The sequence below is a fragment of the Pinus tabuliformis genome, chromosome 9 (genome assembly GCF_031772625.1).
Source record: "Pinus tabuliformis cultivar Carrire ecotype Pingquan chromosome 9, CPIR1, whole genome shotgun sequence".
NCBI lineage: Eukaryota > Viridiplantae > Streptophyta > Pinopsida > Pinales > Pinaceae > Pinus > Pinus tabuliformis.
In genome coordinates, this window is record NC_142307.1 from 1,823,779,074 (window position 1) to 1,823,796,582 (window position 17,509).

At 36.5% G+C, this 17,509-nt stretch overlaps 1 protein-coding gene across 2 annotated transcripts; it reads right to left on the minus strand.

Moving 5' to 3' along the window:
• Positions 1-2,344: 2,344 nt before the first annotated feature.
• Positions 2,345-9,197, minus strand: LOC149156082 (ran-binding protein 1 homolog c-like). 2 transcript variants are annotated; one of them, XM_089441586.1, is made up of 5 exons: positions 9,008-9,197; positions 7,741-7,892; positions 7,456-7,581; positions 3,095-3,181; positions 2,920-3,001 (listed from the first exon to the last, which is right to left on the minus strand). In XM_089441586.1, the coding sequence occupies exons 1-4, from the start codon at positions 9,181-9,183 to the stop codon at positions 3,132-3,134; spliced, it is 504 nt and encodes a 167-aa protein (XP_089297712.1). In that variant the 5' UTR covers positions 9,184-9,197; the 3' UTR covers positions 2,920-3,001; positions 3,095-3,131. The 2 variants fall into 2 exon arrangements, with proteins under 2 accessions (XP_089297713.1, XP_089297712.1); XM_089441587.1 differs by lacking the exons at positions 7,456-7,581; positions 7,741-7,892; positions 9,008-9,197 and adding an exon at positions 2,345-2,736 and having other exon boundaries at positions 2,909-3,001; positions 3,095-4,015.
• Positions 9,198-17,509: the final 8,312 nt, after the last annotated feature.

Genomic DNA, 17,509 nt, shown 5'->3' on the forward strand with positions numbered 1-17,509 from the left:
AGCGAATATACTCAGTACTGCTCTTTGGAAAGTGGCAGGAGTGTTGCATAACCCAAAGGGAAGGACCCGGTAGGCAAAGGTACCCCATGGACAAGTGAAAGTGGTCTTATCTTGGTCTTCTGGGCTAATTTGGATCTGATTATAGCTGCTAAACCCATGTAGGAAGGAAAAGACCTTCTTCCCTGCTAGGCCATCTAACACTTGATCTATGAAAGGCAAAGGGAAATGGTCCTTCTTGGTAGCTTTGTTAAGTTCTCGATAATCTACACAGATTCTCCACTTCCCATTTTTCTTGGGCACAAGCACCAAAGGAGAAACCCACTCACTGTCAGAGATGGGGTAGATGAATCCTGCATCCAGCAACTTTTGCAGTTCTTCTTTGACAATGTCCTTAAGGGCTGGATTCATCCTCCTTTGAGGTTGCCTGACTGGTTTACAATCCTCTTTAATGTAGATGTGATGGGTACAGACTGAAGGATGGACTCCTTTCATCTCCTTATAACTCCAAGCAAAAGCATCCAAATGGTTGTTTAATAAGCACTACAACAAAACCAGCGATTTGAGCCAGATTTAGCACCAGATTTTAGTGCATTTTTTTTGTAATTGTGATGAGCAACCTGGCGCTAAATCTGGCTCTATTGTACAATTTTTAAAGCGTCCTTTTTTGCACCTGATTTTGCATCCTTTTTCATGCTAGATTTTGCATCATTTTTTACACCAAACTATGCATCATTTTTTGCGTCAAATTTTGAACCAAGATTTGCATCTTATTTTATGACAGGTTTTGCTTCTAGTTTTGTGTCATTTTTTGCATCTATTTTTCATTCTCTTTTTCTTCCTATTTTGTGTCATTCTTTGCTTCCATTTTTGCACCATCATTTGCATCAAGTTTACACTGTATTTTGAATCCAATTTAACGTCTTTTTATGCATCTATTTTGTGTCATTTTTTGCATCTAGTCTTACGCCAGGTTTTGTATCTAGTCTTACACTAGTTTTTGCTTCTATTTTTGCACCAGCTTTGGTGCCTATCTTTGCACCATGTGTTGAATTTGATTTAGCACCAAATTTTGCATCCATTTTTGTGCCCATTTTTGCATCTTGTTTTGGACCATTTTTTACATCCACATTTACGTTTGATTTGTCTCCATTTTTCCCATCTCATTTTGCACCATATTTTGCGTCATTTGTTTCATCCAATTTTGCATCATTTTTAACACCATCTCTTGCATCTAATGTTACATCATTTTGAGCATCCAAATTTGCATTTATATTTGCATCTTATGTTGAGTCATGTGTTGTGTCCACCTTTGCATCTTATTTTGTGTCTACTGGTACATTCAATTTAGAGCCATTTTTTGCGTCTACTTTTGTATTTGTTTTTGCACCAAGTTTTGCATCCAATTTTAAGCTATTTTATGCCCCTTTTTGCACCATTTTTTTGTGTCTACTTGTGTCGAATGTTGCACCATTATTTACACCGACTTTTTCATCCAATTTTGCATTTTTTTGGTGTCTAGTTTTACATCGTTTTCACCATCCAAATTTGCATATTTTTTTGCCTCATTTTGTGTCCACATTTTCATATAATTTTGTGTCTGAGTTCGAGCCTAAATTTGCATGTGATTAGGAATCATTTTTTACATCCAATATGACATCCTTGGTTTCACCTTTTTCAGCCCCATTTTGCATCTTGTTTTATGTCTTTTCTTACATCTTTTTTTTTCCTTTTTTGCACCCAAGTTTGCATCCCAAATTTACACCATTATTTGCATCATCATTTGGCATATTAATTTGTAACGTTTTTTGCTTCTTTTTAACGCTCAACTTTGCATCTTATTTTACATCTAGTTGTTGTCTTTTTTTGCATCTAATTTGGTGCCCATTTATGTGTCCTTGTTTTTGCCCAATTTGATATCCTTTTGTATGCCATGTTTTGTTCCCTTCTCTGTGTCAACTATTGCACAATTTTTCAATTCTAATTTAAAACACTTTGTATGTCAATTGTTTGCATTTTGTATTAATTCCTAGTTTAACATCCAATTTTACTTTCAATTTTGCATCCATGGTTACATCCGCATTTGACTTCTTATATAGAGTATATTTTTCTTTACATATATGACCCCCTTTATAGATTCATAGTGAAATATATGATAGTTTCTAAATATCATTAAAGCAGATATCACAATTCAAAATCATTTGTAAAGAAATTTAAGAGAAATTGACAACATCCATCCAAAAAAATAACAATGTGTCATTAACAATTTTCAAAACATGTATAAAATAGCAACATAATACTAATAAAATCAGTATTATTTTTAATCAAAACAAGTAAAATTCAAATATGATTAACAAATCAAAATATTTCATGAATATCGTTATTCTACGATAAATTAACAACATACATAAATCAAACTCATCGTATGATTACAAAATCAAAATGTCTCATTGATATAGGGTAAATTCACAACACCCATCTAAACATAGCAATGCCATTCTACACAATAATTTCTTCATAAAAAACAATGCATGTGCATGCCTAGCTACCACCACCAAGATCATCCTCATGATCATCTTGACCATCCTCATTACTCTGATCCACATCATCACCAACACCGCAACTATCATCATCATCTCCTCCTTCACCACCATCATCCCCATCCTCATCCTCATCATCTCCTGATATATGTTGAACATAATTTGGATCATCGTCTTGGCAATCATTACCTATAGCATTCTGACAAAAAAAATCAATATTACATGTTAGTATTAATTACATAACACAACACATGTTTTTGTTATACAATGTTAACCATAAAATGAGGTAAGATATAATATCTAATAGTACTAAAAAATAAAATGAAAATATGGTTTAAAAGTATATTGGAAATCAAACTAAGATTACATACCATAGAGTCCATCCAAACAACAAATTCAACCCATCTCTTTTGCTGCAGCACCTCCTTTTCCAAATGATTTGGAGGTCTTCCATATTTTAGTTCCTATCAATCAGTAAATAGGGAGAAATTAGATAACAATGACTTTCTTCTAGTACAAAATTTATTAAAAAAATATCACATGTTTAATATACTTACAAAGGTTGTTATCAGTGCTTTTAAACCTTTCTGGCCACTACGATGAGTGACTTTTGTCTTGGTTAACCTCGCCTTGGATGCCTTGTCCTTAAACATAAACCAATTCAATTTATTTTCACACAAATACATGTCTAAGATACTTATAAGTATTAATACATTCTAAATAATGTTTAATGAAAAATTCAATACCTGAATGCTCTCATTGTCGGCTTTTCTTTGTGCATCCAACTTCTCATATGATTTTACAAGTTCTTTCCATACTTTAAAAGGTATGTCAATAGGTCTTTGTTTCAGTCTTTGATCTTGAGGCATTTTTTAAAATTTTCTTGTTTGGTTAAAAATTTTGGTTAAAAAAAACCGAACAAGTAATTCACATCAATGGCATGGGGACTCTATGGATATGTGTAAAAAAATGGCTATAAAGAAAACATCCAAAAAACATATGAGCTCTCCCTTTGATGGTCACTTGGGGCATATGGCTGGAAAGGAACAACTCCATTTTCGAAAATCAAGGACAATCCTTTCTCAAAGTCCTTCTTAATATTTGCTCCAAATGTCTTAAAATGAAAAACAAAATTCAAACGTCATCCTTAAACATCTCCCTTAATTATAACGTTGGACCATAAATTCTTCACTTTTATTGTTATCGGCTCTGGAATGAAATATGTGTGCACTAATGAAAAAACATTGAGTTTCATTTTTCATAATCACAAACAATGAAAAAAGAATCACACGTAACTAGCATCATTTTGGAAATTTTATATTTATTAAAAATCTTTAACATGTTTTCCTCCCATATCTCATAAAAAGGTGTGAAATTTTTTATATACTCTCCAATAAGCACTACAACAAAACCAGCGATTTGGAGGTTTTACACTAAGTTTTTCAACATCGAGCTTACTAGGGCTTGCACCACTGGGGTTATTAGTAAGAATCTCATGAGGTTTGCATAGCCATGATTATTAGAATAAAAATTGTAGGATTTGCACTAAAAAACAATTCATAGAGATTTCCTGCTGGGGAGAAAATCACAAGTTCAACTTCTGCAGTGCAGAGCACCGAGAGCTCGTAAGCTTTCTTCAGCAATCCACCTACGTTTCGAAAATGTAGCCTGCCTGCTGAAAATGTTCTCAATCCTCTTCCTCTGCATCTTTCCCCTCCCTATTCTTGTATGTCCTCTTTCGTTTTTCCCTCCAAACAAACCCTCTAAAATTGAGAAAGCAGAACAACTCACTCGATGAGAATCCAAATCCAATTATCGCTTCTAACAATAACCCAATACGATACCAGAAGTGATTACACAAAACCTCATTGACTCTTCATTTGTTTGGAAAAGAGCCAAGCATATACTTCTGACGAGGGTTTCCGTCTCAAATCTGGCTCTCAGGACGTCGCTTAGTCAATTGCGAGAAAAGTTTTCCACCTGCCTGTCACATACGGTTTGTCACACTATATATTAAAATAAGGTTGATCATACTAACAATAAGGTTGTATAGTTTAAAAGGAGGGCTCTCCTGACTGCATTTGGTTGGTTTATAGAAAAGATTGCTGGAATGTGTAATGTGAATGCTCTGCTAACTGTTTTTTAAGCATTTGGAAGTATTAAAACCCCCTAGGATAATTAATGTAAGACTTGTTAATTAATGTGTAAAGATGGCTATTGTCCTTGGGCTACCTTAGCTGTTCGTGTTTAGTGATCTGTGGTATTATGACTCCTCAAGTCACTATTAAACCATGAGAACCATGCCCAGGCAGACTAGTGTGACATTGTGGATGAGAACCAAAACTAGACTCCTATAACCTCCTTTTTCATCCTTTAAATTGCAGAATTAACTGACTGTTCTAGTAATCGTTCTTGAGCACCTGAAGAAGTGCACCCTAAATAATAAGAATAATACCCTGTAACATATGAATAGTCCATCCTGTGCATGTAGGATATGCACATGAGGTCCAATAAAATCACTAACCAGAATACCAGGTGTTATTAAAGCCTCTACAGGTTGATATATATGAATGTTACAGTGTGCAGGAGTATGATTCAATTCCATACGAAAATACAAAACATCTGATAGGATTTCCTTATACCTCATAGGCAAACAACCATTGTCCCTTCTATAGATGAGCAGAATAAGTGCTTGGTTCTCTACACTAAATAAAGACAAAGTATAGTACTTATTGCTGACAAAATAGGATTTAAATCGCGGTTCAATTGCTTGACATTCAGCTGGTCATAGAATTGTAGAGTGCATAATCATAAGTGATGTTGCGAGCCTCATTGCTCAAAGTCTAAGGGTCTTGCGAGCCATAATCACAGCCATGTATGGCATATCTTGTGATTATGGCATTTTATGAGGTCAATTCTTGTGAAGACATTTCAGTTTATAATAAATTTTGAACCTCAACAGAGTTTTGGCAAGACCTGGCTGAGCTAGGACATCAACAACACAGTTGATATGAATGACATAATCTAGCCTCAAGAGGGAGCCTCTTTTGTTTCATCACTCTAACAATCTATGAAGTGGTGGAAAGCATAACAACTTCCCCTTGAATATGACACCTAAACTGAGTACAAATCCTAAATGATGCAGCCCTTGGTGCATGTCTCTCAAAGTATCGATATTTCAAATGTTGAAAGCTCTTGTGCCCATTTGATATGCATTCGATTGCAGTTCCCCTGAAGAAAGAATCTTATAAAGGTGAGGCCATGGCCAATATGTTAGCCATATCCATTGGAGTTGACATTGCTTGACAACTTTAGTGTGATCAGTCCCACCATGATTCACATGGGCTTCTACTCAACACTGGCTGTTGCTATTGTAAGAGTCTTCAAGCTCGTTGAACCCATAGTATTGATAAGTGTATTCTTTGGGTCTCTGGTTTTCAAATTCTGCCTATGTTTTCCTCTCAGTATCATTATTTCAAATGCTGAAAGCTCTAATTCCCATTGCTGTGTATTTGATTGTGGTTTCCCTGAAGAAAGAAGCTTATAAAGGTGAGCCCGAGGCCAATATGTTGGCCATATCCATTGGAGTTACTATTTCAGCTTATGGGGAGGCCAAGATGAATGCATGGGAGGTGATTCTCCAGTTAAGTGCAGTTGCATGTGAGACTACCCAATTGGTTCTCATACAAATTCCACGAACATCAAAAGGGATTAAGTTGAATCCCATCACATCTTTGTTGCTCCTTGTTGCCTTGTTTTTCTCAGCACCCCCTGGGCCTTAGTAGAATACCCATTTCTGATAATCAGGGCCTCTTCCTTTGATTTGGATTACATGACATTTCTGCTTGTGCCTTGGCTCTTAATCTTGCAGTGTTTCTTCTGATAGGAAAGACTTCAGCCTTGACTATGAATGTTGCTGGTCTTGTCAAGGACTGGCTGCTCATAACATAATCTTTGTCTGTAATAAATGAAAAGGTTACAGTCATAAACTTGAGTGGGTGTGGACTGGCTTTTCTGGCTGTCTGTTACTATAATCATTTGAAACTTCAAGCTCTCAAGTCCAATGACAACCAACCAAAGTACCTCAGCAGTGCAGCTGATGCCAATGATGAAGGAGAAGGTTTGATAATGACGAGTGGGAGATTCTCAATCAGAGATTCAGAACCAGTAGAGAAAAATCAAACTCAAGCTTCAGGATTAGGTATTTAGATCATTAATATTGTCTTATGCTAGAGATTACTGTTCTTGGATTGGCTCCTCTATGCCCAGATCTATTTGCAGGGAACAAGCCAGTCATTCACAGTGAAGAAGATAATGACAATATTAGTGTATAATAATGGACAGGATGGTGCCATGGTGCCAACCTAAATCTCAAGTAAGGAGACATCTGTTCATCAATTTGTCAAGAAGCATGGCCTACAATTCAATTGCTCTAAGCCTATCACTTCTTCCACCTGTCAAATAAATTGTTTCCTGTTTATGTAGTTGACTATGGTTCTAATAAATATACTATTGTTTGATGTAAAAAGACAAAACAAAACAAAAAATATGAAAAGTTGTGACCCCATTTTCTAACTACAAATTGAAATCGGATTACCATAGTGACCACCTCTGCTTATTGGAATCAAAAAGGGGGTGGGTTATGCACAATCCTCCGTATCATTTGCTATTACCAGAGATAATTAAAGCCACCCTAAACTCAAGTCTTAACTATGCTGATAGGTTGTTTGGGGAGGGGGATCCCTTACCAACCCACTATAATCTGCACAAAAGCATCCTAAGAACATATGCAAAATCAACCCTTCAATGAAATGATCCAAGAATATAGGTACTCAAACATTGATTTTATCAAAGAAAAATACAAGACAGAAAGAAAAGATCATAACAAGGATTAGAAGAGTCTAAGAACAGTGCTCACTGTCTACAGAGCCAAGACGAATGCAGAAGAGTTCTTCTTTCAGTTCCCCATCTGAGAAATCAGTTGCATGCCAGACCCAAGTTTTATCACTACCTGCGTGTTCCTGAAGTGACATTAGGGAATGAACTGCAAGGCAAAAAAAAAAAAAACAATATAATCCAGATAATAAGGATCAACACAAATTCTCGGCACAGAAAGCCTCTTAAAACTTGGACGTAAGATAAGCTATTACAATCTCAGGGGGGAAATTACACAAAAAAAAAACAAACAAACAAATTTACATACTTAAATGGTTTGCACATATTTTCAATGTCTTGGATTGCCTCATGACCAGCCGAACCTTTGTAGTATCCTTGTGCTTAAGAAACTTTACTGTTCCTACACCACGCTCCTGCCATTGATTCCCATCCTTGTCAAACCTGTACAGCTTCGCCTTCCTGCAGGGTCAAACATATAAAAAAGAATGGGAATATTAATAAACAATGAAACTGCATTAGGATCATTTTAAGAGCCCATGGCATCCATTAGAAGTAACGTCCGCAATATCCCACCATATCAAATGCATTCAAAGATAAATTACCAATGACCTATTAAAAACACAAGAGATATTCCTTAACATTACCGAAAAGGATCCCACAAAAAAGCTCAATAATAACATCAAACATGTAAGAATACAAATCATCAACTATTTAATAACAAAAGAATGCTCATCCCATACATCCCCATAAAGTACAAAAATGATCAACAGCCTGTTCAAAACATCATAGAAAGTCAACGAAAACAGTTGACAGAAGACGAAAACAGACATATGCCTGAATCATACCACCTCACAACATAAAAAGACAAATCACCCTAATGCCAATAACCAAAAGACAGATTATCAAATAGGCCCAATTCAGTATTCAATGGCTAATCCAAAAACCAAAAAATACGAAACCCCGTATGCTTAACAATAACAAATGACCATCACACCCCCCACTAAACCAGAATAACAGAGAAACCATCATAGATTCTTCAAAGACATTGAAAAAAGGATGGCCTATAGTTCAACAAAATATAAAAAGACTCGTCAAAATACAAAACCCCCAATGATAACAAATAAACCATCAAATGCATCCCCGAAAAAATCTTCATCGGCAGCCTATCAACATAGGAAAACAATTATTACAGACCATAATGAAATGCTGATCAAAATATCAATGGGACATCAAAACAACAAGAAACTCACAAAATACACAGAAAAGCAAAACCCTAATTACCTGATAAAACAAACCATAGCCCGCTAAATGCATCTACCATAGAGTTTCTTCAGCACCCCATTGAAATGACAAATCCGATCATCATCAACAAGCGAACAAAACATCGAGAACCCGATAAAAACAGATCTTACTAAAAAGGAGAAAAATTAGAAGTAAATAACTGCCCAAATGCATCTTCCTTATAGTCAAGGTCCCATTTATGTGCACAGGAAAAGGGCAACCGAAGAGGCCATGAAAACAACTTTCAACTGAGAAAACAAAATCATGAAATAGCCATGGATTAAGAAATTTACATGTCAAGAAGGACATCCTCCTCTTCTTCGCCCGTGGTGACAGTAACCTCCTCAAGCTTAACAATGGGTGCAACCTGAGCTCCAGTGTCCTCTTCCTTTCCGGCATCATCCTCGTTCTCTCTCGAATCGTCATCTACTGCCTGTGTAAGAACAAGATCCTCCTGAGTTCCAGCCATCCCAATACCATATAGTGCACAGAGGGAGGGCTCGAATGAAATCGATGGATCCAAAATATGCCAGAAACTCGCCCAATATCAGAAACGAATGCAAAACCCCGAGGATTTTGGACAAAGGATTTAACTGTGCAAAAATGCTTCGAAGGCAAAGGGCAAAGAGGTCGACGGAGAGAAAACACTCTATATAAGGGTGGTTTTTGAGGTCGATGGAGAGAAAAAACTCTATATAAGGGTTTTGAAGAGGGAAGGCCGGTAGCTGTTAAAGATTGAGAGTAAAAGTAGCATCATTAAAGATAATATAATAAATTATTACAGGGATGGTTGGGGGGTTTCAAAGGGAGAGAAGGCCATAGAATAACCCCTAAATCATCTCCAACATGAGAGGCCTACTTCATTCATGTTGTCATGTTGGGACCAGAGGTTGTTGTGCGTTTTTTGTTTTCGCAATTTTGAACTCTTTCCTCGGTGATATATTATTTTGTTTATTGTAATAATAATGGGATGGGGTTGAGGGGTTTGTAAATGAGATAAATATGGAAAAGTAATTAGAAATATTGGTTTTAAATTATTATAATAAGTATTGTTGTGGTTGATCCATGATAAGTTGTAGGGTAGTTGGTTTGTATGGGGTTTAGTTGTTACGAGGTCTTAAGTTCAAATGTCATGGGGAGGGGTTGAGAATGGAAGTCATTTTGGGGGCATCAAAACTATTCTAAGGGGCATCTTCCACTGAGCTTTACACAATCCTCGATGTTGAGGATGAAAATAATATGAATATGCCAAGCTCACTCTACAGCCTAGTATGGTTACAGCCATGTTTGTCCATCATTCCAAGGGGCATCTTCCACTGAGCTTTACACAATCCTCAATGTTGAGGATGAAAATAATATGAATATGCCAAGCTCACTCTACAGCCTAGTATGGTTACAGCGATGTTTGTCCATCATCAAAGTTGAAATTTTGCTAGTGTCGGCCAAAATAAATTAAAAAAAAAAAATAAAAAAAAAAAAAAATACAAAACATTTAAATAATGTTTGCTCATAAAAAATAATTGCCAATGAAGAAATTGGATCCCTCTCCGCTCATATTATATCTATATTTAAGATGGGTCTATGCTAGTGGATAACACAAAAATCACAAAGTGAAGAAGAGTTTAAATCAAGTCAAAGCAAAACTTTGGGACTAGCGCAATTCATCTAACTTCTATTGAAATGCGGTATTTATACGTGTAATGTGATCTATATATATATATATATATAGATATATATAGTGTAATTGCTATTATGTTGTTAAATGGTTGTTTAATTAATGTTGGTTATTCGATGGCAAGATGGTTTTGTAACTCTTAATGATGTAATTGTTCATCTTCTTGGTGTGTGCCATGTTGTTGACATACAAATATTGTAATGGAGCCAAAAGAAAATGATAGTAAAGCATAGTTGGAAGTTATAAGTTTATCCTCCTGGAAAAGCAAAATTGTGGAGTTAAAGAACCACTCCTAGGAAATCAATTTCCATCACATCCATAGGGAGCTAAATACAACTGTAGATTCTCTCTAAAAAAGAATTATTTTTCTGGAGACAGGTTACATATATTATGATGAATTAGTTGGCAACCCAGTTCAAAGTTCTCATTCGATGCCCATATACTAATATGGATCAACTTTAAGTCAAATTTTCAATTAGTTATCAACTAGCTTACTATAAATTTCAAGTGAGTCTACATTCAGCTTTCAATTAGCCTCAAATACAATGTCTTTCTTTTTCTCTTGACAGGGGCCTCTTCATGGTTGTATAATACACTTTCGGGAATTTTTTGTTACAGGCTAATGTCATTTCTAGTCACTGTCTTCATTTTTCTCATAGTAGGGCCCTCTTCGTGGTTGTATAATACACTTTCTACAATTTTTGGTTGCATGCTATTGTCATTTCTAGTCAGTCTTATAATTTGCAGAAGAAATTTTTTTTGTAAAACCCTGGTTTTACAACAACTTCTTTTTCTCTTCTTCTGGGTCGTGATGCCTTGTCTTCTGGCAACCCATTGTAATGACAGAAGTTACAATCTTTTTGTCAATGTTTGTGCTTTTTTTCTTCCTCGTGAATAACAAAAGGGTCCTTTTTTTCTATAGTAATAAGAAGAAGAAGAATAAGAAGAAAGATATTGTAATGGTTATGTTATGGTTGGCATTCCTAAATATAAGCAGATATAGGATAAGCATGCATGCATATTAGAACTTGGTGCGCATGGATGGAATGCAATGTGCCAAATGATGTAGATGTTTCACAAGCATGGGGTGTGACATTTCAACCCTAGTTATCAATAGTGATGAGAGGCCACTAAGGACAATACCCCTTGGACCCTATGATAAGTGTTGCACATTTTGGTGTTAGGAGTGGAAGGGTAAGCTTGGTTCGAGGAGGTTGGTTATGGGATGTTTTTTGGTGCACATGAGGTTGTGCATCAACTACCATGGCTACACTTGAATTAGTGGGTCTTTACAAAAATAAAGTGGGAGAGTTAAGTTTTGTGAACAAAAGTAGCCTATGGGTGATATTTGCATTGATCACTTGTGTTAGGAACCTTTTTAGGCAAGTTAACTAATACTTGGAAGGTGTGAACCATGTAATTGAAATACTTCAATAGTGTCATCCTTCCTTCAAATGAAGCAACAAAGCCAAGAACGTGACTATCAAATAAATATTAGCCCCCTATTGAGCCCTTGTTGCACATTTACAAATTGCTCAGACATTGATGTCATGGTGTTTCACACTAAGTATATCTAAGATTACATGTGATAGTATATGCCTCATTTTAGTACTAACAACTTCATTAGTTTTGTTCTTATATATTACATACTTTTTTTATTTGTGGTTGTTATGTATGTGATGTTTATAATAATTACAAAACTAACTATGTGAAAGCATCCCTAACATAAATTTTCATTTGGCACTAATAATATTTTCCTTACAACCCCCTTCCTTCATTGGCGGTGGGAAGGAAGCTGATCCTTCCTTCCCCCCACACCCCCCTTCCTTCCTTTGGAAAGAGAGGTAAGAGCAAGAGTTGGAAAGATGCCGGAAAGAATGCCTACCTTTGGTAGTTGTGTTGTCGTATCGAGAGAAAGAAAGTCAGTTACCTGTCGTCCTCCCTTTGGTAGATGAATGCCTACCTTTGGTAGTTACCTTCGGTAGGAGAGAAAGAAAGTCGGTTACCTACGCTTCGCTTCGGTTGCCGTATCGAGAGAAATAAAGTCGGTTACCTATGCTTTGCTTCGGTTCGGTAGGAGAGAAAGTCGGTATGAGTACTTTGGGTGTTGTTGGTTGTTCTTTTTTTTCGAACAACTGTTACTTGTTTGAAGAAAGAAGTCTATCTTACTCTGAAAGAGGTAAGGGGCGGCACCGCAGGAGAACGGAACGCTCTCCGGAGGAGCCATCAAAGGTACGAGTTCAAGAAAAAAGATAAGCGGTAAGCGATCATAGGGCGAGGATAGGGGAAGACACGCTTGAGGGCCGTCCGGGTGAGGGTGGGGTACGGGTAGGGAGAGGGGGGAAAGGACAGGGGAATAAGAGAAAGGATAAAAGAAAAAAGAATAAGAGAGAGGAAATAAGGGAAAGGAGAAAGCAATCGACATTAAATTCAACAACTAAAAAGAGGCTCTTTGAGCCATGGCTAGCTCTCAGAGAATTTCATTCTCTTCGAGCTCTATACATATTATACTCGTCTAGACATATGATACTCGCATCTCTACGTTTCACTTCTTTACTCTCTTCTCTACCGAGATAAAGATCTAGATCTAGTATAACTTAGCCATTCCAATAGCCAATAGTCTTTAGTCCTATTTAGTACCCTTCTAATAGTCCCCTTGGCATAGTAGGTAGATATTGATTCCTTGCCCATGCATGAAGTTCCATAGCAAGAGATTAGACCCACTTCACCATTGACCTTAGCATATGGAAGGATATGGTTTCCATTAGCGGTGTCTCGCTTTTATGGATCTTTTTATCCATTTGCGTAGGCTTATCTCATAAAAGCTCACCTTTCTCTCCCATGAGGATTTTCCTCATAGAAGATTGCCTTCCTCTCCCGCACAACTTTTATGTTTTTCTCAATGGATATTTATCTCCAATCCATCCAACTTATCTAGAATTAAATCGAGAAGCTTTACCATGAAAGAATTATCCTTTCCCATTCACCAATGTGATTTGGCAGGAATCTCATCTCTTGGTGTCTCGCTTTTCCAAGTGATTAATTTATTAATAATGTATTTACTTTTTATATTACACATCATACCTAACTTTTCTCAGCTTAGGTTTGCAAAGTTTGACACACAAGGGAGGGGTGTTACATTTTGGATCCCTCTCTTTCCTTAAGATCCCTCCAACTGCAGCTAGAGTTCTTAGATGACTGTAAGGAGGAAGCCCCTATTGGAAAGGGACAGACAGTTTGAAGGTGTCTATCTTGTTGGTAATTCCTATATCGAAAAGTTGTATTTTCATAGTCCAGGGGTTGGGAATACACAATTCCCATCCACTTGAGCTCAATTTTATCTCGCAAAACTTCATTGGGATCTACCTAAACACATATGCAAACATAGGTGAAAATGCCTTTCAAAAGTCTTTCCCTGTCTACTTTGACAAATCTTCCAATAAAATTGCCCACTTTTTCTAAGAGATCTAGATGGGTAAAGTGAATGGGAAAACTGGGAATCTTACCCATACTAGAGTAGTCATCGGCAACATAGTGAGAGGATTGAAGTTGGGAAACCATGGCTTCACTAGAAGACCAACTCATCCCCAAAACCATGGACCTTGGTCAAGGATTTTTTTCTTATCCTCAAGACATTTGAAGATCACCACAAAAAAACATGGGTCTACATCCACCCAAACCAGCGTTCATCCAATCCTATCATAATCGAACAGAAAAACGCTACTTTTTCAATAGAAAATGGGGAATAAAAGTATCACCCAAGGATAATGACCATCACATCAAGCGCTCAATCATAAGGGAGGAGCAATAATTTGACAATCACACGTCCTTGATTTCTGTTGATTTAACTCTGAACACTCACGTAATATTCTCTTGCTTGGCGAATTAAACACCACTGCATGGAATGGACGAGGATTGAGCCGAACCCTGAATGAAGCCCACTTCATTCTCATCTAAACACAAAACTATATATACGTCAAAGCTATTACAATAGATTCTGACTGTCAACACCTCGAGGTTCTATTTATATGTGGCTACCTTTTATGGTTACTATTGAATGTGTGATTGGCAATAGTAATGGCAACTTAGGGCTGCCAAATTTCCTTCGATTCCCTCACTACATCCTAACGCAAATAGTTGTTCAATGCCTTGGTTGTCTTTCAAAACTGGTAGGCAGCGTCTTCTTTGATATTTCTCGATGGTTTTAATTCCACTACAATCACAACTTTCATTTACATAAACTTCGTGTTTTCGCACGAGCGACGATTGTTCCAAGGTGAAATGTCACTTGGATGGTTTCAATGTTGTTGACCCATCATAACTAACTAACGGATATGCCCATTACAATTTTATACCACCCCATTATCAATATCAATTATGCATGGGAACCAATTAAAGCAACTTTTCACATTAATTTTATATGAGCATGAGAACATGTGTTAACAAGCAGCCCATAAAGCCTCATTTTGAATGCCATAGTCACTTAGAAGGAATTCCTCTTGTAGTAGCATCCTCCCTACTAAACTTTGCTAGTGCTAACATTAGAACCACCATTACAACAAGATATCTTTCTAGTGTTGACAACACCATTATAGTAAGATACCTCAAGAGAGACAGAAAATTTAAAAAGTATGATAGTAATACGTATCCAGAAGATGGTATTGAAACTAGTAATTGTTCACGAATCCATAAGATTGTAAGGTCATTCTCATTATCATAATCATTGTCATCATCATCACCATCATCCTTGTCATTGTTATTGCCATCATTACATTATCATCATAATCACCATTCATGCCATCATCATCATCATTATGGACATTGTTTGCAATTGTTCATAATTGTAGATGTTGTAAGAAATATCATCAACCCAAAAAATGTGATCAGTGCTAGAAAAGGGTTTTTTAGGACACATTGATATACGTAAGAGAAATAACAACTCTATTTTTGACAAATGATCGATGATGATCATCATCACCACCATTATCATCGTCATTGTCATTTTTATCATCCCCATCATCATCATTAATGTAATTTCTATCGACATTGTTGTAATCATGCATCATCATCATTCATGCCATTATTGTTTTTGATGATGACCTAGATGAAAATGATGATCATGACACCAAAGATAATGCTTATGATTATGACAATGACAACATCTAAAATTGGGAAGATTCGCCAATGTCATTAGCATCGTCATCATCATAATCATTGCCATCATCATCATTGTCATTGTAACCACTATCGTCTTTATCATCATAATCACAATTCATGTCATCGCCATCATCTTCATTTTCATCATTGTCAATATTATTGACATTGTCATCAATTGTTCATAATTGTCAATGCCATAAGGAATATCATCAATGCAGAAAATATGATGAGTGTTGGAAAAGGGATGCAAAAGCGAACATAGAAATGGGGGCAACAATAGAAATAAAATTTGATGAAAAGTGGATACAACATAAGTAGATGCACAACAACATGAAAAACCTGACACAAAAGTGGATGCAAAAGTAGATGCAGTTGTCAATGCAAACTTGGATGCAAACATGAAGGCAAAATTGGAAGCAAACATGGGTCCAATGGTAGGTGTAAAACTTGGCACAAATTGTGGTGAAACAAATGTGGATGCAACAACGGAAACAAAAGTATATGCAAAAATGGATGAAACAAAAGTGGATGCAATAGGGGATGCAAATGTGGTTGCAATGGTAGGCGCAAGATATGGTGCAACAAAAGTGGATGTAACAATAGACAAAAAATATGCAAAATAAGATGCAAAAATGGATGTAAAAGTGGAAGCAAACATTGATGCAACAGGCAAAACAAAATTGGATGCAAAAAATGGATATAATGTAAGTAGATGCAAAAGTAGATACAAAACGAGATGCAAAACCCAATGCATAAACCTGACATAAAAGTGGATGCAAAAATAGATGCAATATTTGATGCAAAAGAGGATGTGAACATGGATGCAAAATTGGAAGAAAACGTGGATACAACAGTGAGTGAAAAACATGGTGCAAATTGTGGCATAACAAAAGTGGATGTAATGATAGATGCAAAAAAAGAATCAAAGTATGATGCAAATGAAGATGTAAAAAGGGATGCAAAAAGTGAAATTTAAAATGGGTGCAACAGTGGATGCAAAATTGTGTGCAAAAGTGGATGCAATAGAAGTCGATGCAAAAGTAGATGCAAAACGAGACACAAAACCCGATGCAAATCCCGGTCCAAAATTGGATACAAAAAGGGATGCAAAAATAGATGTAGTAGTTGATGAAAACCTAGACGCAAATGAGGATGCAAACGTGGATGCAAAATTATAATCAAAAGTGGGTGCAAAAGGAGGTGCCAAACTAGGCGCTAATTGTGGCACAAAAATATTAGATGCAATAGTGGGTACAATAATAGATGCAAAAGAGGATGTAAATATGGATGCCAAACAAGAAGGCAAAGTGGATGCAACAAAAGTAGATGCAAAATTTTATGCAAAACTAGACACAAAACACGATGTAAAACTTGGCGCAAAAGGGATGCACAAATGGATGCAATAAATGATTTTAAAAAGGATGCAAAAAAGGATGTGAAAGTCGATGCAAAAGTTGATGCAAGTGTAGGTGCAAAAAGTGGATGCAAATGAGGATGCAAAAGTATGTCAAACAAAATTAGGTGCCAAACTTGATGCAAAACCTGGAACAAAACCTGGTGTAAAGGATGACACAAAACTTGGCATAAAATTTGGTGCAAAACGTGGTGCAAAACCTATTGCAATACCTGGTGCTAAACTTGGTGTAAGATTTGGTGCAAAACTTGATGCAAATTTTGTGTCAAGTTTTGCACCATATTTGATAAATGGATGCAAATAGCACCAAAAATGGGCTCTAGATGCAAAAAAAGAAGTAAAAAGGGACGCTAATCGCTGGTTTTGTTGTAGTGAAGCTACACAACTCTTTCTCCTGAGAGGGGATAGGGATGAGTTGATCTTCAAGGTTCTTTCAGGGCCAAATTCCACATTCTTAACTCAGGGAGAGGTCAGATCAGTCACACAAAGATCCACTAAAGCACTGGCTTGGGTGTCTTCTACCAACTCTTCTAATGGCAACACACTGGG

Coding starts and splice junctions, on each gene's coding strand:
- LOC149156082 (XM_089441586.1), bottom strand. CDS start 9,183: ATGGCTGGAACTCAGGAGGATCTTGTTCTTACACAGGCAGTAGATGAC. Junction 7,582..7,740: donor AATATGTGCAAACCATTTAA/GTATGTAAATTT, acceptor TTTGCCTTGCAG/TTCATTCCCTAATGTCACTT. Junction 3,182..7,455: donor TCGTCTTGGCTCTGTAGACA/GTGAGCACTGTT, acceptor TTTATGTTTAAG/GACAAGGCATCCAAGGCGAG.